General features: G+C 34.4%; 1 protein-coding gene across 1 annotated transcript in view; it reads left to right on the forward strand.

Annotated features, from left to right (window-relative positions):
• EIF3E (eukaryotic translation initiation factor 3 subunit E) overlaps window positions 1-25,648 on the forward strand; it is a 51,973-nt gene that overhangs the window by 3,026 nt on the left and 23,299 nt on the right. The window contains exons 2-7 of the mRNA XM_059901272.1: window positions 2,873-2,987; window positions 4,610-4,727; window positions 9,487-9,529; window positions 10,597-10,701; window positions 15,923-16,048; window positions 16,724-16,848. Of these exons, the coding sequence (XP_059757255.1) occupies window positions 2,873-2,987; window positions 4,610-4,727; window positions 9,487-9,529; window positions 10,597-10,701; window positions 15,923-16,048; window positions 16,724-16,848 (632 nt within the window). The remainder of the gene's footprint in view (window positions 1-2,872; window positions 2,988-4,609; window positions 4,728-9,486; window positions 9,530-10,596; window positions 10,702-15,922; window positions 16,049-16,723; window positions 16,849-25,648) is intronic.

Here is a 25,648-nt window from a genome sequence, read left to right on the forward strand (position 1 = left end):
AAGAAAAGCACAGATGTGATTGAATAACATTATTGCCTAGTTCTGAAACATTTTATAGGTGACCTTAACCATAACATAGAAAAGAGATAACTTTTTTCCAGTGCTAGAGATAGACATTGAATTGTATTTGGTTGGAGAAAATGAATGGAATAAATGTTAACCGCTAAAGAGAAGAGCTTTGAAATAGCCAAAAACAATATCCAAACTAATGTAGAAAGTGGCAACCAAATAGGGTGATGTAAAAATTAGAAAGAACAGAGGGTATGTTGAGGGTGATGAACCATTTTAGAGGAAGAGGTGATGAATGTAAGTTAAAAGTCTTAGAGATGAGCTGATGAAAGTTGTTATGATTTGCGGGATAAAGGAATTTTAAGGCTTGAGTTTTTAGAGAGTCATCATTATGGATGTTGGATTTGTGGAGGATGATAGCAGGAGGAGGTGTCAAAAGAAGATTTTTAATCTATTAAAAAGTAGGAGTTGTTTTCAAGAGGTTGATAGACTGTGTTGGCAGACTACAACCTGTGAGCCAAATACAACCCTCTCTGCCGGTTTTGTATGGTCTGAGCTAAAAAAAATTTTTAACAGGTGAACATTTGCAACCTTTCTCAATTATAGAACAATAACTGTACACAAGTTAAGTAAAATGTTTCCTGCCCAAAAAGAATTCCATTCTTCTCATTAGTAGAACTGTATTACAGAAAATTTTATAACATATTATATTTTTTATTTCAAAAAGAAAATTGTTGAAGCTTTTCTCTCTTATGGTACTTATATATAGTATCCTTGATTTTTGCTTTTTGGCTCACAAAATCTTACTATCTCTTCTTTACAGAATAAATGTGCCTATGAGATAAAATTTAGAGAGGATGATATAAGCAGATATAGATTTAAGAAGAGGCCAGTGAGGTCTGATGGCAGAGGAGCAGTGCTTTGGATCTGCAGTTGGGAGAAACATTACAAATTAAAAGCTATTGATGAAGTGGTGAGGAGAGGTGGCATGCCAGGAAGAGGATGTTTTCACCTAAGATTAGGGTTTCTGTGGGGCAAACTGAAAGGGAACTTCTTTTTTAAAGTAAACTTTTTATCAAGTATAATATGTGAACAGAAAAGTAAGCAAATATAAATGCTTTTTTTTTTTTTAAAGATTTATTGATTGATTGATTGATTGATTGATTGCTATGTTGGGTCTTCGTTTCTGTGCTAGGGCTTTCTCTAGTTGCGGCAAGCGGGGGCCACTCTTCATCGTGGTGCTCGGGCCTCTCACTATCGTGGCCTCTCTTGTTGCAGAGCACAGGCTCCAGACGCGCGGGCTCAGTAGTTGTGGCTCACGGACCTAGTTGCTCCGCGGCATGTGGGATCTTCCCAGACTAGGGCTCGAACCCGTGTCCCCTGCATTGGCAGGCAGATTCTCAACCACTGTGCCACCAGGGAAGCCCATAAATGCTTTTTTTTCCCCAAAGGAAACACATTTATGTGTGACTACCATCCAGATCAATAAATAAAATGTTGCAAACGTCCTAAATAACTGCAATTTATTTATCCAGTCTAACGTTGATAGGACTTGGCTGTTACAAATAGTGCTGCTGGGAACATTCTTGGTAATGTCCTTTGAATATATGTACCCATTTCTCTTGGGTACTTAGGAGTAGAATTGCTGGGTTAAAGAATATTTTAGCTTTAGAAGATAAAAACAGTTTTCCAAAGTGGTTGTAGTTCTGCCAGCAGAGAAGGTGTTCAGTTACTCTGCAACTATACCAACACTGGTATTGTCCGTTTTTTTAGTTTTTAGTGTGATTTTAATTTACATTTCCTTTATGACTGATGCGGTTGAGGACTTTTTCCGGTGTTTGTTGGCCATTTGGTTGTGCTCTTGTGGAGTGCCTATTAAAATCTTTTAGCCATGTTCAATTGAATTGTCTATTTTTTCTTACTATTTTGTAGGAGTTCTTTATGTAGTTTGGAAGGTTCAGGTTTGATCTCATGGCTATACCGTTTGACTGCCTTTATCTTTTCTTTTCACGGGTAGTAAAATGTTGTATAATCTTCATTTTTCTTTGCTTGACAAAACTAGATTTAGTACAAAAATCTTTTCTTTTGCTGAAACCTTATCTTGGCTCTTTGATTAAAAATTGTTTTGAATTATGTTACTGTCTCTCTCCCTGAATGCTGTTGTGTAGAATCCTTAACATATTGCTCAGTACACTTCATGTTTATGTGAGTTTGCTTATGTATCTATTTGGTTCCTGAACTGTGGGTTAAATTAAGTTTCTTGAACTCTTTGCAAAAGCTAAAACCTGATGTGACAAGGTTGACTGAAAGAATGGGTGCCAGTTTGTTTCAGGGGTGTGGATGGGAAGCATTATAAAGGATTTTAACTATATAGTGGAAAAGTATGTGGGGGAAAAAGGAGAGGCCACCTCAATGAGAAATGGGTAGGCATCACGCGGATGTGAGAGAGACTAAGAAGGTAAAACATTTAAGAGTTGATTTCTAATTACCTAAATGTGGAGAGGAGTCAACAATACTATGTGCTTATCAGTGGAGTGGGTGTGGTTTATTTACTCACAGCCTTGTTCTAGAAAGGCTAAAGGATGACTTGTAGGGACACATTAAAAAATCAGTATAAATCAGAAGTTGGTGGGAATGGCTTTGTGGTATGTAATTGCCTTTATTTTAAAGTTGCTAGGTAAACAAAATATTTTATGTCTCTGTAGGCTGATTGCTTGCCTTTCTTGTAGGAGGGTGAATTAATAGTATATATTTTATTAAAAAATAGTTCAGGACATATGTTTCCAGGTACACTATCTTAATATTAACTGCTTTACTTGAGGGAACTTCAGTTTATTCATTAGAAAGTAATTTTCTCTTGCAGATATATAATGAAAAAGAATTGTTACAAGGGAAATTGGATCTTCTTAGTGATACCAACATGGTAGACTTTGCTATGGATGTATACAAAAACCTTTATTCTGATGATATTCCTCATGGTAAGTTTTGTCATTACATCTGAAGCTTGACTTCTGAACTGCGGGCATGTGTATTAAAAGTTTTGTGATTTATAAAAGTGCTTTAGCCAGAAGTCTTAATAATTATTTGAATGATTTAAAAGTTCTTTGGATGAAAGGTAATATGGAGGTTACAGGTCTTCTAAAGCAGTGATCCCTAACCTTTTTTGGCACCAGTGACCGGTTTTGTGGAAGACAATTTTTCCATGTTCTGGGGGTGGCAGGGGGATGGTTCAGGGGCAGTGCGAGCGATGGGGAGCTGCAGGTGAAGCTTTGCTCCCTTGCCTGCTGCTTACCTCCTGCTCTGCGGCCCGATTCCTAACCAACCGGTCTGCAGCCCGGGGGTTGGGGACCCTATAAAAGGTGTGAAACTACTTTAAAACATGGTCATCAAATGTCTTCAGTTCATAGTATGCAGCATCAAAGTTGTACTTATTAATCAGATTGTTTCCTTAGAATTATCTGGGAATTTTGCAGTTTTTTGACTTGTTTTTTCAGTTGGCATCTTGTGTGCCTTAGAGATTTCTTTTTTGTCTTGAAGCATCTGGGTTCTCCAAAGCATGGTCCCCAGAACCAGCATCCTCAGCTCACCTGGGAGAACTTGTTAGAAATGCAGATTCTTGTGCCATACTGCAGATCTACTTAACCAGAAAATGTTGGCTGAAGACCAGCACTCAAATTAGAGAACTACTGTGGTATATTTCGAAATCCTTGTTTTCTGTAGTAATAGATGTTCTTAAAACAAACAAGCAGACAAAAAAACCCACTATGCACGTAGTATTTTAAAAGATTATAAAAACTCTTCTCAGTAGAGAAATACAATTTACTTTGTTTAAATTGACATTTCTCAAAATTTGATCACAGATCCCCTCTGTGTTTGAGAAACACTCTCCTAGTATTAGTACTTTCTAATATATAATGTAGAAATTATTACATAAAACATAATCACTATCTTGACTTCTATTATAGTTCCCTGCAAGAACAGTAGCTCTTTAAATTTTAGTTTGTGGTAAAAAAGTAAACTATTTCTTAGTGAAACTTTAAAACATGCTAACGGGATAAATTATGTGCAAGTTTTCTCTGACTTCATGATGCAGTAAAAAGAAACTATAGAATTGGTTTTGAGAGATTACAGAATTAGATTTAAAGTGAAAAGAGAAATTATTGATGAATTTAAATTCCATTCAACCTAGTTGAAAACCTGTAGTAATAATATGTAAACCCCTCTGAGCCTCTTCAGAAACTGTGGGATAATCTCCTGAGAGAATTCAATGAAAACAAATATAAAAACACTGAGAATGAAGTCTCTGAAATGTAGAGTTAAATAATTGTTTCCTCAACAGCTCCTTCTCCCAGGCTGTATCTGTATATTCCTCAGTTTCTTCTAAGAGTAAGAAGAGGATTCACTCTTCCTTTATGTGCCTTTGCAGTGCTAGAAAGAAGAAATTGGATCTGGGGGAGTTACTGAGTTGGTGGCTCCTGGCACATGAATATATTGGGGATAAATATATGCACAATTTAGATAGATTGAAAAATTTCCAGAGACATCCTCATAGTGAGCAATACAGTTTAACATTATAGTACTCCTTTGCATTTTTAATTAGCTTTGAGAGAAAAAAGAACCACCGTTGTTGCACAACTGAAACAGCTTCAGGCAGAAACTGAACCTATTGTGAAGATGTTTGAAGATCCAGAAACTACAAGGCAAATGCAGTCAACCAGGTAACCTCTTTTTTTTTTTTTTTTTTTTTTTTTTTTTAAATATTTATTTATTTATTTTTATTTATTTATGGCTGTGTCGGGTCTTCGTTTCTGTGCGAGGGCTTTCTCTAGTTGCGGCAAGTGGGGACCACTCTTCATCGCGGTGCGCGGGCCTCTCACTATCGCGGCCTCTCTTGTTGCGGAGCACAGGCTCCAGACGCGCAGGCTCAGTAATTGTGGCTCACGGGCCTAGCCGCTCCGCGGCATGTGGGATCTTCCCAGACCAGGGCTCGAACCCGTGTCCCCTGCATTGGCAGGCAGATTCTCAACCACTGCGCCACCAGGGAAGCCCCAGGTAACCTCTTTTTAAAAAAATTATTTTATTGACGTATAGTTGATTTACAGTGTTGTATTAATTTCTGCTGTACAGCAAAGTGATTCAGTTATACATATATATACATATTATTTTTCGTATTCTTTTCCATGTGGTTTATCACAGGATATTGAAAATAGTTCCTTGTGCTATACACTAGATCCTTGTTTGTTATCCATTCTTTATATAATAGTTTGCATCTGCTAATCCCAAACTCCCAGTCCATCCCTCCACCACCCCCCTCCCCCTTGGCAGCCTCAAGTCTGTTGTTCTCTATGTCTGTGAGTCTGTTTCTGTTTTGTAGTTCATTTGTGTCATATTTTAGATTCCACATATAAATTATCATATGGTATTTGTCTTTCTCTTTCTGGCTTACTTCACTTAGTATGATAATCTTTAGGTCTGTCTATGTTGCTGCAAATGGCATTATTTCTTTCTTTTTTATGGCTGAGCAGTATTCCATTGTTTATATGTACCACATCTTCTTTATCCATTCATCTGTCATTGGACATTTAGGTTGTTTCCATGTCTCGGCTATTGTGAATAGTGCTGCTATGAACATAGGGGTTCATGTATCTTTTTTTTTTTTTAATTATTTATTTATTTATTTATTTATTTATTTATGGCTGTGTTGGGTCTTCGTTTCTGTGCGAGGGCTTTCTCTAGTTGCGGCAAGTGGGGGCCACTCTTCATCGCGGTGCGCGGGCCTCTCGCTATCGCGGCCTCTCTTGTTGCGGAGCACAGGCTCCAGACACGCAGGCTCAGCAATTGTGGCTCATGGGCCTAGTCGCTCCGTGGCACGTGGGATCTTCCCAGACCAGGGCTCGAACCCGTGTCCCCTGCATTGGCAGGCAGATTCTCAACCACTGCGCCACCAGGGAAGCCCTCATGCATCTTTTTGAATTATAGTTTTGTCCAGGTATATGCCCAGGAGTGGGATTACTGGATCATATGGTAGTTCTATTTTTAGTTTTTTAAGGAACCTCCATACTGTTTTCTACAGTGGCTGTACCAATTTACATTCCCACCAACAGTGTAGGAGGGTTTCCTTTTCTCCAAACCCTCTCCAGCATTTGTTTGTAGACATTTAATGGTGGCCTTTCTGACTGGTGTGAGGTGGTTTTGATTTGCATTTCTCTCATAATTAGCGATGTTGAGCATCTTTTCATGTGCCTGTTGGCTATCTGTATGCCTTCTTTGGAGAAATGTTTATTTAGGTCTTCTGCCCATTTTTCGATTGGGTGGTTTTTTGTCGTTGAGTTATATGAGCTGTTTGTTGTGTTTTTGTTTGTTTGTTTTTGCCTCAGCATGCGGGATCTTAGTTCCCTGACCAGGGATTGAGCCCTTGCCCTTGCAGTGGAAGTGCAGAGTCCTAACCACTGGACTGCCAGGGAATTCCCTGTATGAGCTGTTTGTATATTTTGGAAACTAAGCCCTTGTTGGTTGCATCATTTGCAAATACCTTCTCCCAGTCAGTAGGTTGTCTTTTCTTTTTGTTTATGGTTTCTTTTGCTGTACAAAAGCTTGTAAGTTTGACCAGGTCCCATTTGTTTATTTTTTGCTTTTATTTCTCTTGCCTTCAGGTAACCTCTCCTTAATTTGAATTCTAAAAATTCTGTTTTCTGGATTAATACAAATGTTAATTCATACTTTAGTAACCCAGTCTAAAAGTTCACAGTTTAAGAGATCGCTGTATCTGTTTTTTTTCCTTTGTCTTTATTGTGTAGCGATGAGGAAGTCCTTAATTATAAATGTTAATAACTAAATTTTTTTAGAACTTCTTTACCAGTTAATCCAAATCTGATTATGCTGAGCAGCTCCACCCTCCTCCCCCCTTCCCAGGGGACATTTGGAATGTCTGGAGACATTTTTGGTTGTCACAGCTGGAGAGGTGCTACCGGCATGTAAAGAGGAGAGGCCAGGGATGCTGCTGTACATCCTACAGTGCATCAGACAGTACCCTCACTTCCCCCAAAAGAATTACCCAACTCAAAATGTCATTAGTGCTGAAGTTGACAAGCTGTGCCTGGGCAATACCTAGAGTACGTGGGTTGCTCAATGTATGGGAAAACTGAGCTCACTTTATCACTTTGCTACATTGTCTCATATCCTTCCATGCTCAGCCCAAGGAGGGTAGTATAGATCTGATACGGTTATATTTTATTCCTGATTTCCTCTTAGCTAGAAATAGACTTATTGTTTAATTTCCAAAGGAAGCATGTTACCCTACTCTGACTTAACTAATTGAAGCCCTTTGGGTCATTAAAAATGTTTAAAAATAGTCTTCTACGAAAATTGAATATTGCCATTATGGTAAATCTTTTCTATCAATATATTCACCTGAGGAATTGTTTAGGATTTTACCATGTTGCACCTTGAGTTCTTAGGATATGTCATCAAACCAAATTTTTAGAGCGATTGGCTCTAAGTTTTCATTTGTGATTTGAGAAAGTGTTACCAGGTATGTTTTAGAAAAGCAGCAAGTACTATATGATTACTATACCTTACTATAATGTGCCATGTTATATAGTATGTATGTATATACAGAGATAACTATATCTTACAAAGCTGTTATATATATGTATTTTCATATATATGTATATAGCTTGTATATAACTATCTCTGTGTGTCTGGGTATACTTGTATGCACTTAGAATATCGTGAGTAATTGTAGCCCTTCAAGTCACATGTAAGTGCCCACAAAGGGACAGCTGAAATAATCCAGATGTTAGGGTACAACAGAAAGTTTAGGATTTTAATTCTAAGTTTAGTCTAGTCACTTAAACACTGGGAAGTAATTGGATTAAGGTATGAATAAGATGAATATAGATTTGTTCACTAAATATTAGAAAAAGATAACTCCTTTTAGCTTAATAGGCAATAAATTGGAGATAAATGAAAGGATGGAATTGGGGTTAAAAACTTGTAATCTAATTAAATTTATAACCTATTCATTTTCAAAGTAATAACCTCTCCCTGCCGATTCCCCATTCTAAAATTTCATTGAATATGTAGTATTGTACTTCTCATACTTTCCCAGAAATACCATATCAGCCAGAGGACAGTGATTATATACCTGAGGTATAAAGCGTATAACACAAAGTTATTCACTATGATCTACAGCAAGCGTTAAGTGGCTTTTTTTGAGGTCTCTTTATGTTAAAATTTCATGCATGTTTTTATTTAGTATTATAATATGTTCATGTTAATTTTAGTGGTAACATACCCCTCCCCAATAAACCTTCGAGTAAAATTATGCTCCCAAAAGACATGCCACGGTATTCATTCTTACAATGAGCATAAGAAAATGGTTTCATTTTTGTAAATGCCCAGAAGGTGGGCAACTCTGCCACCTGTCACTTGTTCCTTGGTGTCTTTGTCATCAATTTGTCTTTTACAAGGCTGCCAACATCTCAAGTTGTGCAAAGCTAATTTTAAAAACGTTACATTGGGTTATTTGACACTTTGGTATGAATAATAATCATATAGAGTATGTAACATAGATAGCATGTGAGTTAGGCATGATTTATTAGTCTTGTAAATTTGCCAAGTCACTGTCCTTATGAGAAATACTAACATTGTGGAGGGGGACAAAATTTATATACAGGATTAATTCCTGCTTATTTGTATAGTACATTATTTCCATCTCTATCCTATTTTAAGAATATATTACCTATTAGAAAAGTATCCTCAAGAGAACAGATTCCATTCTCAGTAGGTTAACACCTAAGTAGACCTCACTGACCTCACTATAAGAATAGTCAGAATGTTCTGGTTTTTTTTTTTTTAAACAACAGCTCCTGTTTATTTTTTTTATTTTTTTTTTTTATTTTATTTATGGCTGTGTTGAGTCTTCGTTTCTGTGTGAGGGCTTTCTCTAGTTGCGGCAAGTGGGGGCCACTCTTCATCACGGTGCGCGGGCCTCTCACTATCGCGGCCTCTCTTGTTGCGGAGCACAGGTTCCAGACGCGCAGGCTCAGTAATTGTGGCTCACAGGCCTAGTCACTCCGCGGCATGTGGGATCCTCCCAGACCAGGGCTCGAACCCGTGTCCCCTGCATTGGCAGGCAGATTCTTAACCACTGCGCCACCAGGGAAGCCCCAATGTTCTGGTTTTATTACCTAAAAAACTTAGATCATGTGGTGAATCAGAACACATGATTTTCAGTTAGGGCTAAAGAAATCTGAAAGTGAAATTTTAAGTTTGCAGTTCTTGAGTTCCTATTCCTTATGTTCAAAACATGTAATGTTCTGTTTATTTTATTCTGGAAGTCTTATTTTATTTTTAGTGTTTAAGTATTAAGATAATTAAATGGCTTTATGTGAGTAATAAGATAGAAGTTGAATACGCTTGTTTTGTTTTCTGTGGCCTATAAAATACAATAATTTTTGTTTTTTTATTATTAAGGGATGGTCGGATGCTGTTTGACTACCTCGCAGACAAGCATGGTGTAAGTGGTCTTTTAAAAAACTGCTTAGTTGTCATGTTGTAATAAGGCTAATTAAAGAATAGTGCTGTATAGATAGATTCATGGCTTGGCAAGAGTATAATTTCCAGATTAAGTTATTAGACATAATACCTGGTATGTTTTTGAAACTTTAGTTTTTAAAAATTGGTCTTGATTGGAAAATAATATCCTTATACTTATCTTTTTAGATAACAGAAATTCTCAAATTGTTTGTTCCAGAATGATCATGTAATAGTTAGCATTTTATATTTCTGATGGATAAACAAGTAGGTAAAAACAGAACTAAATTTGAATTAGAATACCTTGAGCAATAACATTAAGCTGCCTTGTGGAATACAGTAGCCTTTGACATTACCAAGACCTTCATAAACCCCCATATAAAGGAATGTTGTTACAGGCTTTCCTAGTCATCTCCTAGTCTCCTTCCCCTTGCGTTAACTCAAAGTGTGAGGCTACTTATATAATCAGTTCTTTAACTTGCATTCAAGTTTTATCATTCATTTAACAATTATTGTAACAAGAGACATGCTGACCACTGCAAAATTACTCTTTCTGGTTTCCATATAGAATGTTTGGTGTATTTGTTAATGTTCTGGTTCGGAGCCCTTCTCTTGATTTTTTGTCTTTCACTTTGCTTGCATCATTAACTGTAAAAGTTGGTGCAATTTGGGGGCCAGTTTTTTCAGAGAACTGAAGTTTACTATGCACATTATTTGTACAGAATCACAAAATCCTTACAGGGATGCATATGCTTGGTAGTTGTCTAAGCTCATTCACCAGCTAAGGGACTCACACATCAGACCTTCAGCTGTAATTCAAGTTTGTATCACAACAAAGTAGGTATTGTTACAATTCAGAACTATGAATGTTAAATCCAACAATTCCTAATATGTATCTTAATGGTCATGTGCTTTTCTGATTTTGGGGGGTGGGGGGAGGGTAGTAACTTTTGAAAGAATTGATATCTGGGGATATTTGAAAGAGTAAATGGTTTGAGTTTTAAAACTCAAAATTAAAAAATAGAATTTAAGCTTTTTTCCTTTTTTTAGTTTAGGCAGGAATATTTAGATACACTCTACAGGTATGCAAAATTCCAATATGAATGTGGAAATTACTCTGGAGCAGCAGAATATCTTTACTTCTTTAGAGTGTTGGTAAGTAATTTTTTTTTTCTTTTTCTTCTCTTTTGTAGGTTGCCTTGGTTCCTTAAAACATGTCTGTAGATTTGATCTATCCATTAAGTTTTCAACAATCATTGGCAAAAGGAGAAAAAAATAAACTTTCAACAAAACCAAATAGAAATAGGAAACCTTATTTCAGGGCCTCAAAATTTGGAGGCAGATTTAACTTGTCCTTGAAATCCAAAAGTAGGAACCACTAATTTTTCATATTATGTATAATTGTATGATTTTAGCATTAGTAGAATTCTATCGTGTAGTGAATTTGTTATAATATTACTGTACAGCACAGTGAGTGGCACATTGTGGGTGCTTAATATTTACTGAATAAATCTATTATTCCTAATTTTAATTCAATATTTTGTGCTTCATATATTCCTTGAATTTGTTCTAAACAGCTGTGGAATTCTAATGATATTTGAAAAGATTTTCAAATAAATTTGAAAAAATAACTTTATTTCAAAAAATAACTTTTTTCTATTTACTTCTGCCCTCAGGTATTAGACTACAAAGCTCAATTTTTTTTCATTATGTTGGGAGTAGATGAGTTTAAATAGTACTGCTAGAAAAAATTCCTAACCTTTTTTTCTTCATTTGTCTACTTGACAAGTTCCTAGATGCATTGTGTTTGTTAGGGAAGGAGAGTTGCATGAAGCCAAAGGAAAAAATCAGGATTTCACATTGACAGATTTCTTTCTTATTCTGCCTTCTGTTTAGGTAATTATATTAATAAATGCCTTCTAAAGTTACCAAAATTCTCTTATTTTAACTAGCGTCTCATTTGAGAAATTATAATTTGTTACTTTGGATTAGTAAGCAAGTACCTACATCTCTCATATCTCTAGTTAACCCTAGAAGTTGGGAAATGACCTCTTTAAGACAGGGACTTTTTGTCTTCCAACCTTGGAAGAGTCTGTTCTTTCTGTCTCTATTTTCTGGTGCCTTTTTTCTTTTAGCCCCACAAGTCACAAAGAAAAGACTCAATGGCTGCTATCTTTGGTTGTTTTCTAGGAAATTAAATTTTTCTTTTTTGCAAGTGATGAAAGAGTTCAGTATTATTAAATCGAATAACTCCTACACTTAAAAAAAGTGCTTAGACAACTTCATTTTTTAAAAGTACCATCCTTAAAAAAAAAAAAAAAAGTACCATCCTTCCTTCAAAGAAATAAAGATTTCAGTTTATTTCCAAGTTTGATTTGAAGAAAAAAATTATCCCATTTGTAAATGAATTCTTAGTTTACAGTTTAGCTGTGGTTAGCTTGCAAGTGCATTGCAGGTAATGGGTGATGCTAAATTTGTAGCAGCTTATCAGAAAATTCCATCAGTTTTACTTTGAATATTATGAAGGATTTAGGAGAGCAAAAGTTGATTACTTTGGAAATGTAAACAGCTTAGACGAGGATTGTAAAATCAGAAGCCTGATATGATTACAGGTACATGAAAAGAGTTGGTTATTCATATCATTTGTTAATGCTGGGAGTGAATTTTGAGAATGAAGATTTAGTGTCATGTTAGAGTTCTAGCACAGTAAATTTATTGTTGCTGGTCAGTGAGTGAATGTGCCATTTTGCTAAGACATGGAAACTTAAGGTAACTGCTGGAAATCCAGATATTGAAACTCTTCTAGCATATCCACCCTTGAAAGCAGATTGGTATGAAGAGCCAACTGTAATGACATGGACTTGAGCCAGAGTAGTATGCATGAATCTTTTGGGGATTAAAAAACTTGCTACACTGCTGCAAAAAGCTTTTATCCTAACACATATAACATATTTTAGTTTTAATAGTATTATTATGTTTATGTAGTATGGTTTCATAATTAGTCTGAAAATTTCTGCATGTGATAGGTATATACTTAAAAGTTTGCAGAGTTTTTATATTTACTTTTGTAAAATACAAAGATCTAATTAGTTTCCTGTCTTAAAAAATTCTGGGTTGATCTTAAGCTTTTACATTGCCTAGCAGATCGTATGATGGAACTCAAATTATGTTTAAGGGATTGAATACCATGGTCTGGATACAAAATTAATGTTTTACATTAAGAGCAGTCAAAATATAGTGATTGGATAGTGTTCAGAAATTAGGTGCAGTTCATTTTAGTTTTTGTCCCATCTTGTGCCACAGAATAGTTGAGTTATGCGCGAGTTGGTTACTTCATGTCGGCATATTGATAAAGGCTAACTAAGCTAAGTTTAAAGATGGATTATTTACTTTGTCTTTTGATTTAGATGGGCACCACTAAAAAATCTATGTATTTGTTTGAAATCTTGTTAGTAGCAAAGATAAAAATCCTGTTTTGGATTTGGGATAAATAATGTCAATGTTTTTGCTTATTAGTTGTTTAATTTTACTTTTTTGCAAATGGCCTGTTTTCATTTCTTTTCTGGTGGTTGATTATTCTTTTAAATCTATGGTTAGGGAAACATAAGCTATGAAAGAACCATTGTAACTATGATCTGAGATTAGAATTTGGCTCTCTGAGTGACCTATTGTAGGTTAGTGTTGTATAAATTAAAGCTGTATGACCCTAGAATCTACTTTCATTTTTAAAAGACTTCATGGCTTTTAGAATACACCGAGTGCTTAAATGCACCCTATTTGATTGTGAAGCTTCTTTGAATCATGCTCTAAGAAATGCATTAATTTGAATTTAAATGGTGGAGCAGATTTGTTAGGAATTTTTGAACATTTTTGTTTTAAAAGTTATTAATTTATAACTGTATTTTAATTAATAACTGTATTGTAATTATTTTGTTAAAATTTGCCCTCACTGTGGCCTTCGGTCTGGCTCCAAAATATAACCCATCTCCTCATCCAGCAGCTATTTGAAATAAAAGTGATTTTAAGATGCTAGGACTGTTGGTGATCATATTTGTGTGTGTATGTGTGTGTGTGTGTGTGTTTCACTCAGAATTTAAAATTTATCTACTGTAAGTACTTGCCATTCAATTTAAAGGTACTTTTCCTTGACTCAAGAAAGCTTGAGTAATGATGATTTGGTGAAGTTTTAGGCTCTTGACTGAAGATTTGGATCTGATGTACTCTGATAATGTCACTGTAAAAGACATCTATTTCATATCGATTCTCAGATATATTTTTATCCCATTTTAACATCTAAAATTAGGATGTGTCCTGAATTGACCTAAAATAATATACCATAAAATTGATGGCATCTTAGATTCAGTGAAATATTAGTACTTAGATTTCTTTGTAAGGATCAAACATTTTATCTTTTGTAATTTGAACAATAATTTTATAGATTTTTATATAAGGTTTTTTTGATTTCAGTGAGTTTTGACAAATGCACATACCTGTGCAACTACCACCAAATCAAGATAAAGAATATTTCTGTTACCCCAGAAAGACCCCTTGTTCCCCTTTGCAGTCATACCTCATCTCTGGTTCATCCATTGATCTGCTTTCCATCCCTGTATATTAGTTTTGTCTGTTCTAGAATTTCATGTAAGTGGAATGATATATGTAAGCTTGTGCCTGGCTTATTTTGACTAGCAAGTTTTTGAGATTCGTTTATATTATTTTATATATCAGAAGTTTGATTCTTTCCATTGCTGACTAGTATTCCGTTCTATGAATATACTGCAGTTTATTCATCTGTTGATAAACATTTGGATTACTTCTGGGTTTTGTCTATTTCAATAAAGACATGAATATTCATATACAAGTTTCTTGTGGACATACATTGTAATAATAATAAGAACCAGTGATTTCATGGTTATGTTACGAATTTTAATTTGCAAATTTAGTCTCTGCTATTTGCATGCTCTGAGAGTTTGCTAAATGTTTTCCCGTACATTTGAATTAATTACTGACATCAAAGGAAGAATTTCAGTATAGACAGAGTCTGAATTAGGTATGGTTTTGATCCTCATAGTTTAGGCAACCTATAATACTCTGATATCATCATTTCTATTCTCATTATCATTGTGGTAATGATTCACATTTCCCAAGTTTTTATTATGTGTCAGATGATGTTGTAATCTTTTTACATGTATTATGTGATTTAAGTCATACAACAACTGAGGTGGCTTCTGTTACTATCCCCATTTTATAGATGAGGGAGCTAAAGCACAGATGGTTCAGCTACTTATAGTAAGTGGTAGAGCCAGAATTATTGGTGGTTGGATTTCCAGTCCTCCCCATATGATTTTATTTAACTTGTAATTATAATATGTACCAATAGTACTTTACAGTTAATAGTACCATGTAAGTGCTTCAGTGAAAAATTCAAAATTTCAGCTTGAGGTATAGAAATGTTTTCTCCCTCCAGTACCCTCACTTGCTTCTGCTGCTTTAGCACAGTTCAGAGTCATTATATCCACTTTCTTTGCCTTGTTTTGAGAGTCCTGCTTTACTTGTTTTTGTTATTAGCCTAGTCCTTATAGGTGTTTGGGTTTATGACCCACTTGCATCAATGGCAAGAAGAGATAGAGTGACCCTCATTCCTCCATTTTTGCAGGGTTAAGATTGCAGTATGAAATTTTATAGCTTTTATGATTAGAAGTATAATTTTCAACAAATTATGCTCTCCGTGCATCAGTTCGCCTCTTTAAAATAGGGATAAAAATTATTATTTACCTTCCAGGGTTTTAGGATTATATAAGAATATGAACTTCTGTTTCTCAGTACATATTCCTTTGATAATTATTAATGTTATTAACCAGTAGACCTGCTTTTTTTTTCTCTCTATGACCTCTTCCATTTATATCATAATTTGGAAGTTTTTTTGTTCTGGAAATAATTTTTCTGAATTGTAGTTGAGACTCACAAGTCTTGATTGTCACATCTTCACTCCAGGAATTTTTAGCAACAAATTGCCTCTGAATCTAACTTTGTTTGCAAAGTTTTGAGTTCCTAAAATTTGATTAGTTGTGTATAAATGATCTGAAATGGATTACACTAAAACACTGGTGCTGTATCCTAGTTTTAAGTTATTCTCTATCTTCTGATCTAGACTGAATATCAAAGACCTGTGTATTTTTAATAAATTAAGTTAAATGAAATCTATTTGAATCAGCTTAACCAGTGTGATCCAAATAAGGGCTTATATAACTGGAGTTTGGGGAAGAGTGCTATAGATCTTTTAGTAGGCCCGAGGGATATGTAGGGTATAAAATATACATTATCTTCTTTTCCTCCGGAGTATTCAGAATATAATTAATTATGATTGCTTAAACAGGTTCCAGCAACAGATAGAAATGCTTTGAGTTCACTCTGGGGAAAACTGGCCTCTGAAATCTTAATGCAGAATTGGGATGCAGCCATGGAAGACCTTACACGGCTAAAAGAGACCATAGATAATAATGTGAGTTACAGTTCTTCAGGGTGATTTTCTGAAATTTCTATGTATCCTTAATACTTTCTGATAAGGAAAACACTGTGTACTTTAAAAAGGAAGGAGGAAAGGGAGGGAGGCTAAACTAAAATGTTGACCTGATATAAAAATCACAGTGGGTTAGTGGGTTGATTAGTTTTACTGAATCTCCTTGAAGGAAGCTGTCAAACTTCTTTTGGCTCTTAGAGAAAATAACTCAGTTTTCATTTTTGTTAGAGCTGTGGTGCTTCTTTGATCTGTTTCAGTGGAAATGACATAATACTCTTAGTGCCACCCGTTATTGAAAGTCTAATGCAGAAGATGACAGTTTTCATCTACTATTAATGTCTAATAAAACTTACTATGAAGTGTTTAATTTAGTCCTTGCTTATAAAATGTTGTCTGAAGTAAGTATAACTTAGAGCCTCTGTAAAAATGGCTTAGTGGACATTGTTGAATCTGTCTCTGAGAACAGGGAAATTTTGAATGTCAAGGGTCATGCAGAGAGTAGAGTGGTCTGGGGGATTGGACTTTGATCATAATGATCACCGTGCATGCTTTAGAAGGTTCTCATTTAAAATAAAATTCTGAGATCAGCCATGTTTATTCCCTTTCCTCTTTCTCATATATTAATATTTCCTTTGTATACCTTTTTTAATCCTTTAGTCTGTGAGTTCTCCACTTCAGTCTCTTCAGCAGCGAACATGGCTCATTCATTGGTCTCTGTTTGTTTTCTTCAATCACCCTAAAGGGCGCGATAACATTATTGATCTCTTCCTTTACCAGCCACAGTAAGTTATTTCACTGTATAGTTTTGACTTTAATTATATGAAATCAAATAGAATTTTTAAAATTTAAAGTGTACTTCTAACATTTGAATTTGTTGTCACATATTTTCCCCTCTTCATGTGGTAGATTTGCTTGTTAATTGAAAAAGCTTACATGTAACTCTTAAGTAAATTACTTGATAAAAGTATACTCCTAGCCCTTTAAAGTGCTATTTAAGTTTGGTCCCTGGGCCAGCAGCATCAGTATCATGCAGAGTCTCAGGCCTTATCCTAGAAGAACTAAATCAGAATCTTCAACGTAAGAAGAACCCAGGTAATTCATGTATACATTAAAGCTTTAGAATTAAGGCTCTAGGCCATATTATTTGGAAGGAAGATATACATACCAAGAGAATCCCTTTTATATCATCTTTGTTCCATCATCCAGCTTTTGGTGATAAGAAATTCACTGCTTTATGAACTAGACTGTTCTGCTGTTAGCTAGAAATCATTTTTAAAAATTTATTCTTCCATTTGAGGTCAATACCTCTGAATCTTCTATTATTTCTTATTTGTTTGGTTGGAGCAACAGGAAACTAGACTGCTTTATGAAAATACTTCAGATACTTGAAGATAATTTTCCTTATTTTTCTTTCCTTCAGGCTAAATATCTCTAGTTTTATTAAGTAATGTAGTTTGTCACATTCTTTAGTATTTTGGCTGATGTTCTTAGGTAACCACCGGTTTATCCACAGCTTTTTAAAAATCTGGATCTTTAAAATTGAAAGCTTATTCTAGGATTGTTATCTAAGCTTTATAGATTACAGTGGCATTACTAGCTCCTATGACCAGTACATATACGTATATTAATTTAGCCCAAGGTTGCATTCTTGGTATGACTTATTGATGGCATTGTTGGTTAAGTCTCACATAACACTTTGAGCCATATTTTTGTTATTTTTAACTCAATTTAAGATGGAGATCCTAATACATTTCACTTGATTTCTGCTTATTGTCTGTCAAATTAAGGTTTTAACATTTTTTCCTAAAATGCATATTTAATTTACGGAAGTATAGTTTAGGAATAGATGGTATAATACCCACTTAATAGAAAATCAATGAACACTGAACAGTGTATTTTTAAATTTTTTTGTAATTTTTTAAGTCTTGAAAATAAGGTAATAATACTTTAGCGATATTTTTGTATAAGTTGATGAAATATAATCATCTAAACTGAGTCACGTGAATAAACATGTTCTTTAAATACTCAGTTTAGTAGGATTTTTGAGACTATAAAATATTTGACCTCTTCAGTTTAGTTGTTAACATAATCATCTGGACTTTAAATTTAAGAGAAATGAAGTTATTGGTGGCGATACAGATGAAAAATATTTGCCAACCAAGAATTGCCAGTAACTTTTAAATGTAGAAATGAATTTTTTCGGTTTTTGTTTTTGATGTGGACCATTTTTTAAAGTCTTTATTGAATTTGTTGCAGTACTGCTTTTGTTTTTTTGGTTTTTTGGCCACGAGGCATGTGGGATCTTAGCTCCCCAACCAGGGATTGAACCCACACCACCGCATTGGAAGGCGAAGTCTTAGCCACTGGATCACCAGGGAAGTCCCAGGGAGCCATTTTTAAATGGTTTAAATTGTGTTCTCTGCATTAAATGCTAAATGTTCCCCTGAATCTGTCAAATAGAAGCACTTTTATCAGAAATATGCTTGGCTTATTTTTTGTATTAACGTCACAACTTAAGTTCAGTATTAATGTATTTAGTCAGTATTTGCATGACTCACTGGTCCAATTTGTTAAAACTGAACACAGGCAAAGAAGTTTTCGTAACAGGAAATCATTTTGGTCTTCCCTTGAAAAAACAAAAACTACATGGCATTAAGTGAGGTAGAAGATGGTGATTCCAGCATTAAATTTTAAATGTAAATTACGAGAGATAAGATTTTGTAATTTACATGGTACTATAGTTATTTCTTCTTTCATTAGAGATGTTCAAGTATGCCTTCTAGATTCACATTATTCACTAATGTGAACATAAAAGGTTCATTCTGTCTGAGCTGTTGTTCCTCCTTTATTAATGAAACCCGATTTTGTGGGAAATCTAAAAATTTTAAAGTTTTACACTTTGCTGAATGCTATGATAGATTGTAATCTGGAAAGTTATATACAAATTGTAGTCCATATGTTGCATTAAGTAAAAAGCTCTTGGGAAAGGTTAAAAAAGAAAAGCCACTGTGTACTAAAGTAAGATCCTACAAGGGTGGTATTATTTTGTTCTGGCTTTTGGTATAGGAAGCGTGCAACTTTATTTTACAGTATCCTAGGGGTTGATTTGTGAAGAACAAAGCTGAACCAACCTCAAAAAGACTGATGTATAAAACCAAAATGCCATCATTATTTGCAATGAGAAGTGCTAAGAGGACTAAGTACGTGAAACATTACCAGATTGTTCTGACCCTATGGGTTTAATACATAGGAAGCTATAGAATACAGAAGATTCCTTTATGAATATTTGGAATCAGAATAGAAAATTAATTTATGTGACTGGAATGTTTCATGGCACCATCAGATTAAGCATCGGGTTAACATATCCATTTCCACAATAGGAATATCCTTGTCATAAGGACCAGATCATGAACATTTTTTGGCATGTCACCCTAAACATTTGGATGGGCATTTCCAAGATTTGCTTTTTACTTCTCTTTTTATGATTCCATTTCATATCAGTATCTCTCACTTTGCTCCTATATTCCTTCCCTGTCCCCCTATGTTGATTTAAATATGTTAATATTTTTTATCAAGTTCTTCTCAAGTCTTCCTGATCTGGTAGTTTTCTCTTACTAAATTGATGAATCTCTCTCTGCCCTGGTGCATTGTTTATTTAATCCTCTGAGGGCTGTCTTATTTCTGTTATACTCTGATTCTTGAGAAGTACCTTTTTCATGCACCCTTTGGGCAACCATTATATTTTATAAGAGGCATTTTTATTTGTGATAATGACAGTTGCAATCTTATGCAGTAGTTGAGACATACCAATAATGGATGAATCTGGAGTACCCAGAAAAATGATTGGTAAAACATTGCAAGAAATTTAGGAATGTTGGTGAATATAAAATAGTTACATACCTATCTTTAATGTTAACTATCCGTGCATCTTATAAAAAGAGATGTTTGATGAGAATTTCAAACTCAAGAATTAAGGATATATTTCTCAATATTTATAGAGATTAATTGAACATGCACTCAAATGAGAAGAGATTAAAAGTAACATTATCATGTAATATTTTGCCTCCCTCCTGAGTAATAAAACCTGTAAGATTGTCTTATGAGTTGATTGATATCCCTAGAATCACGGGTGGGAGTAAGAGCCTTCCCTGAATGAGCAGATTTGACTCAAACATTGGATACTGTAATAGTTGGCTCTAATCTTGATACCTAGTAGGTGGGTTAAGGATCGGTAAGAACAGCCCTTCTTGAACTCAGTTATAGGAATCCCTAGGCATTGACTTTCCATGCTACTGCTTACAGGTAGACTCACTCTGCTGAATTTTTTTTTTTTAATAAATTTATTTATTTATTTCTGGCTGCGTTGGGTCTTTGTTGCTGCGCGCAGGCTTTCTCTAGTCGCGGCGAGTGGGGGCTATTCTTCGTTGCGGTGCACGGGCTTCTCATTGCGGTGGCTTCTCTTGTTGCGGAGCACGGGCTCTAGGCGCGCAGGCTCAGTAGTTGTGGCTCACGGGCTTAGTTGCTCCACAGCATGTGGGATCTTCCCAGACCAGGGCTCTAATCCGTGTCCCCTGCATTGGCAGGCAGATTCTTAACCACTGCGCCACCAGGGAAGCCCTCTGCTGTAGTTTTTGCAGTTACATATGTATCCAGAAAGGAACATTAAATTCAACTGATTTTTTAAAAATATTTTTAAGTAATGAAAGGAAGTATACAAACAAGGAAAGTAAAAATATTCAAGCCCACTGTAAAAATTCTGTAATACAAATAAGGGGAAACTGTGGATTAATCCCTGACAACCTTATGGCTTATATGAAATCAAAACAATATAATTATTTCGTTAGTAGAATCATTTATTATAGATATTAGAAATAGGTAGTTCAGTTGAGATTGCAGAAAATTTTGTTAAAGATAAAATATCAAACCTTTTTTTTTTTTTTTTACCACAACAAAAGCAACAATGATTGCAATTACCAAACATGAAACGCACTCATACTATGTCATAATATTGGCATTCAGTCCAGTAATCCTCCACTGTAACAGCTCCTTTACTTTGCAGTGAAAATTGATTTGTATATTCTTTGCCTCTGAGTCCTTGTGGGATTTTTTTTTTTTTTTAAATTCAGACAGAAAGTCACAAAAATTATACTCATCCTCATCAGTTCACTCAGTCCCATGTAATTAATTTTTTTTTCATCTTGATCTTTTGTTAGCACTTTTATGAGTTCATCAGTTTTTCATTAGAGTTCTGAAAATGCTTATTCATTCAGTTCAGCAGTACAGTCAGTTACCAGAAACCTGTACTTGTCAGAGTCTTTTCCATGAATTTCTTGAAGATGAAACCCTTTTATAGGAAAAAATATCAAACTTTTATAAAGGAAAACAATGCAAAAAGTAGATTTGTTTTTTAAATTTTAAAGTAAGGTAAAGGTTCATGGTCATAGAAATATAATTGAAATAACAACTTAGAATTAAGACAGTTAATTATCAAGCTGTATTCTACAAGTAGGCTTAATGCCTTCATTTGCATTTCCATGGTTCATATACAAAAAAGACAATACCGTATGCCATTAAAAATCTCTGAATAAATTTTTAAAACTAGAAATTTTATAGCATGTACTTTCTGGACACAAAACAGTAAAACTAGGAATTATTAAAGGTTTTATAAGTAACTGAATCAAAGAAGAGATTAAATGTTGATAATTATGAAATACCTGCCAAAGCAGCACTCAGAAATTAATTCATAGCTTTGAGTACTTGTTCAACTTTTAAAACCTTGAGTAAAAGTACAGAAAAACGGAACAAAGGCACTGAAAATAAAATTAGCAATATATTAGTAAACGTTGAAATTACTAATTTTGGAGCATTAAAAGAACTAGGTGTACATGGGGAGATATTCTGCATCCAATTTTGTGAGGCAAATAGGACCAGCACTATTAGAACATTCAGTAAGATCCTCTTACCCCCTCCAAGACCCAAATCAGATATACACACTGAGGAGAAAAAAACATTGTATGTTGAGAAGAAAAAAATACTGACATCAGAATTATCTTTGGCAATATTATTGTTACTGGTGAATGGTTCTTAAACTTTTTGGTCTTGAAACTCTTTTACACTATTAAGAGTTTTTGAGTGTAGTTTCATACATGTTGGCTAAATTTATTGATACTGTGTTAGAAATTAAAACTAAGAAATTCTAAAATATATTTATTAATTGACAAATAGTAAATTGATTATAGTTATATATATTTTTATGAAAAATAACTTTAAAAAACCAAATTTAGTGATGAGTGGCATTGTTTTACATTTTTGCAGACCTTTACATTTCTGGCTTGACAGCTAGATTTTCATGTTTGCTTTCATATCTGATTTTCATTCAGTCTGTTGTGATATGTCATTTTGTTTGAAGGATAAGAAGAAAACCAAGCCTCACACATACATGTAGTTGGGAAAGAGAGGTGTTTTAATAGCCTTTTCAGATAATTGTGAATATCCTTTTTTGATCATACACCAGAACTAAACAAGTAGTAATTTCTTAAAAAGTACTGAAAAGCGGGATTTGAAACCGTATCATTCAGTGTTTTGGATTCTAAACTATACTAGAATTCTAAACTATATTGGTTGATTTTGCAATTTAAATGGATCTTTTACCCATGCATGATTTTATGACCGTATGCATTGATTGATTGGGAAATACTGGTTCAGGGAGTTATGCAGGTATTCCAACATATACAGCACCATTATACAACACCAAAATAATCACATTAATTAATTTCAGTACTAAACCCATTAGAAAAGGCTTTTCAAGTATTGGAAAGTAGTCAAACTCTTGATGACAGATACAAATTTTCCAAAATTTTACCCTTTTTTTGCAAGCTCTGATTTTTATCATTTGTTTTTATTGAAGGATAGGCTCAACTTTATTATCTGGAAAGTGTCTGCCAAATACTCAAGTCTGAATGGCTTTGGTTTGACTGTCATTCTTTCAAGTAAAAATAGTATTCTGTGAGAAAAGCAGCTGGTTCACCTTGCAACTCATTGAACATGTACTTTTCCTTAAGACAACCATGACACTGTAGTGTACAGCAGAAGATCTTTTACACACTTCCCATTTTAGTCATACAGAATATTAAAAAGATAAGTATGCACGGGTTGAAATTTTTGAAAATTAATAATTTGTACTGCCTAATCAAAGATATAGTTGAAATTGGCATTTTTTTTAACTGTAAGAGTGTGGTTATTAATAACAGTGACTAGTATAGTATGATGCCACTACCGTGATTTGTGCTAAGGTACCAGATGGTTTCATTTTTTGTTTACAATTCAGTGATTTTTAGTTACTTTACCAAGTGGTGCAGCCATCACCATAAATCAATTTTTGAACATTTTCATCCTCCCAATAAGAACCCTGATGCCATTTGGACTATTTTTTTTTTAAACGGAAGTAACCTGTTTGCAAAATGTGAAAAAGAAAACTCAGTAGTATTACAGTTTTAAAATTTCACCAAAATACGGTGCTTACCATTTTCACTTGCCATAGGGTCAGGTTGCCATCATATTTTCTTCCTCATTAGTAATGTCTTAATGACTTATTCTGATTTTTTGCTTGATTCTAACTTTTTTCACGTGAGAATACACCCAGTTGGCTTGACAGATCATTGTTTCAGCCATTTTCCTAGGTTGCATATTTAAGTAGAATAGCTTCTAGTAAGTAGTGTGTAATTTGCATTTGTATGTCTACAGTCAGTATGCATTTTTCGATTGTCTCTGATAGGTAGTAGGTACTAATGGAGAAAGTATCATTTTTCTGTTTTTGATTTCCAGTAGCACAGGAATACAATTTAATGTGGTTCATTGAGTGTATGTTAAATTGATAGTTTATATAGATTGTGATTTCAGGCTTTTTTTAAAATACGAAAGTACTGTGGAGATAATTTATACTTTTGTCCTTGAAGTGAAAGTTTAGATGCCAGTGCAGGTTAAGTCTCTTACATCATATATATTATCATTTCTGCCATAATTTATTCTGAATCTAAAATGGAGATGATTTACACATTTGAAAAATGTTGAACTTTTAAATGTAATATAATATGTAAGATAAAGTATCAAGTGTAAGCTAGAACAGTGTTCGTAGGCTATTAGAGATGAGGCTTTGCCACCAAATGTAGATGCTATTAGGGAGAAGAATGCATTTGTAATACAATGCCCTAGTTACTCTCCAGTTGTAAAAAGAAAGATTCAAAGTTCAGTTAGCAAAAGAATGTTTAATTTGTTTTCTAAATAAAGATATCATAAATATCCTAAGAAATTTCAAGTTTTACTGTTAACAGTCAACCAGATCATGTCTAGAATTTGTCCTGATATACCCTCTGCCTTTATTTTTCCTAACCTTTCTAATTGTTCCTGATAAGAAAACTTTTTCATGCAGGTGTTTCACCTGCTTTAGCTCAGGATGATCTCTAAAAATCCATCCTCTGCAGTTCTACTAAGTCTTGCCTTTTTGATTTTTTTAGCCTTTCTGGAAGTACCTTTCTCTTTTTTATACCAATTCAAAGCCTGCCTGTTTTTCAAGCTCCAGCTCAGGTTTACTTCTACATGAGGTCCTGTATATTGTGCCTACCTTATATTGATAATTTGGAATTTAATTATTTACTGTCTTTTTTAAAAAACTTATAATTGCCTTATCTCCCTAACTAGATTATAAGCATATTTGGGAGCAGAATTTTTATTCTTTATGTCCTTATAGTATCCCCCATATAATACTTAAATATTTTTTATTTGGTGGCATATTTTGTCTTATCCTTTGATTTCTAAATGTTCTGACTTACAATTAGAAAATACTGTAGAAAAAACTTCCATAAAATTGTACAATTAGAGCAGGGCTGTGCTGGAGGAAAAATAAACATTTTTACTTAACCATCATGAAATTACACTTCCAAACACAATAAATACTGAAGCTCTTATTTAAAGGAAAAATTAATTTTAAGTTAGATTTCAAAAATAGGGGAGGTATAGCCTCCTTTCTTACCTAATTTATAATCCAAACAAATAACATAACAAGTAGTTTAAGAACCTACTTAACTAAATACAGATGTATTGTGCATGCTAAACACACTGTAAATATATAACACTTATCAGTGAAACCTGGAGAAGTTAGAGTCCAGTGAAGATGAAAATTGATTTGACTTTTAAATTTTGATTGATAGAGAGGAAAGGAGATGGATGCTAAAAAAGAGAAGTAGAACAAAAGAGCACAGTGGTTATGTACAGGCTGTTAAATAGCCGTATCTATGATTTTGCTTTTGTTCGAACTAAATATATAATTACTGATCCTACAAGAGTGTGAACTAAGGTAACGTCCCCAGAATCACCCTTAATCCCCACTCCCTTCCTTTATATATTGATCTATATACATAACATACATATATACATACATACATAGGAAGGATCACTTCTGCCCTAGCATGTTTCGAAGTCAGCCATGGTAATGCTGTATGCCAGGAGTCTGCAAACTATGGACCATGGGCTAAAATGTCTTGTGGCCCACTGCCTTTTTTCTTATGGCCTGCAATCTAAGAATGG

This window comes from Balaenoptera ricei, chromosome 17 (assembly GCF_028023285.1).
Source record: "Balaenoptera ricei isolate mBalRic1 chromosome 17, mBalRic1.hap2, whole genome shotgun sequence".
NCBI lineage: Eukaryota > Metazoa > Chordata > Mammalia > Artiodactyla > Balaenopteridae > Balaenoptera > Balaenoptera ricei.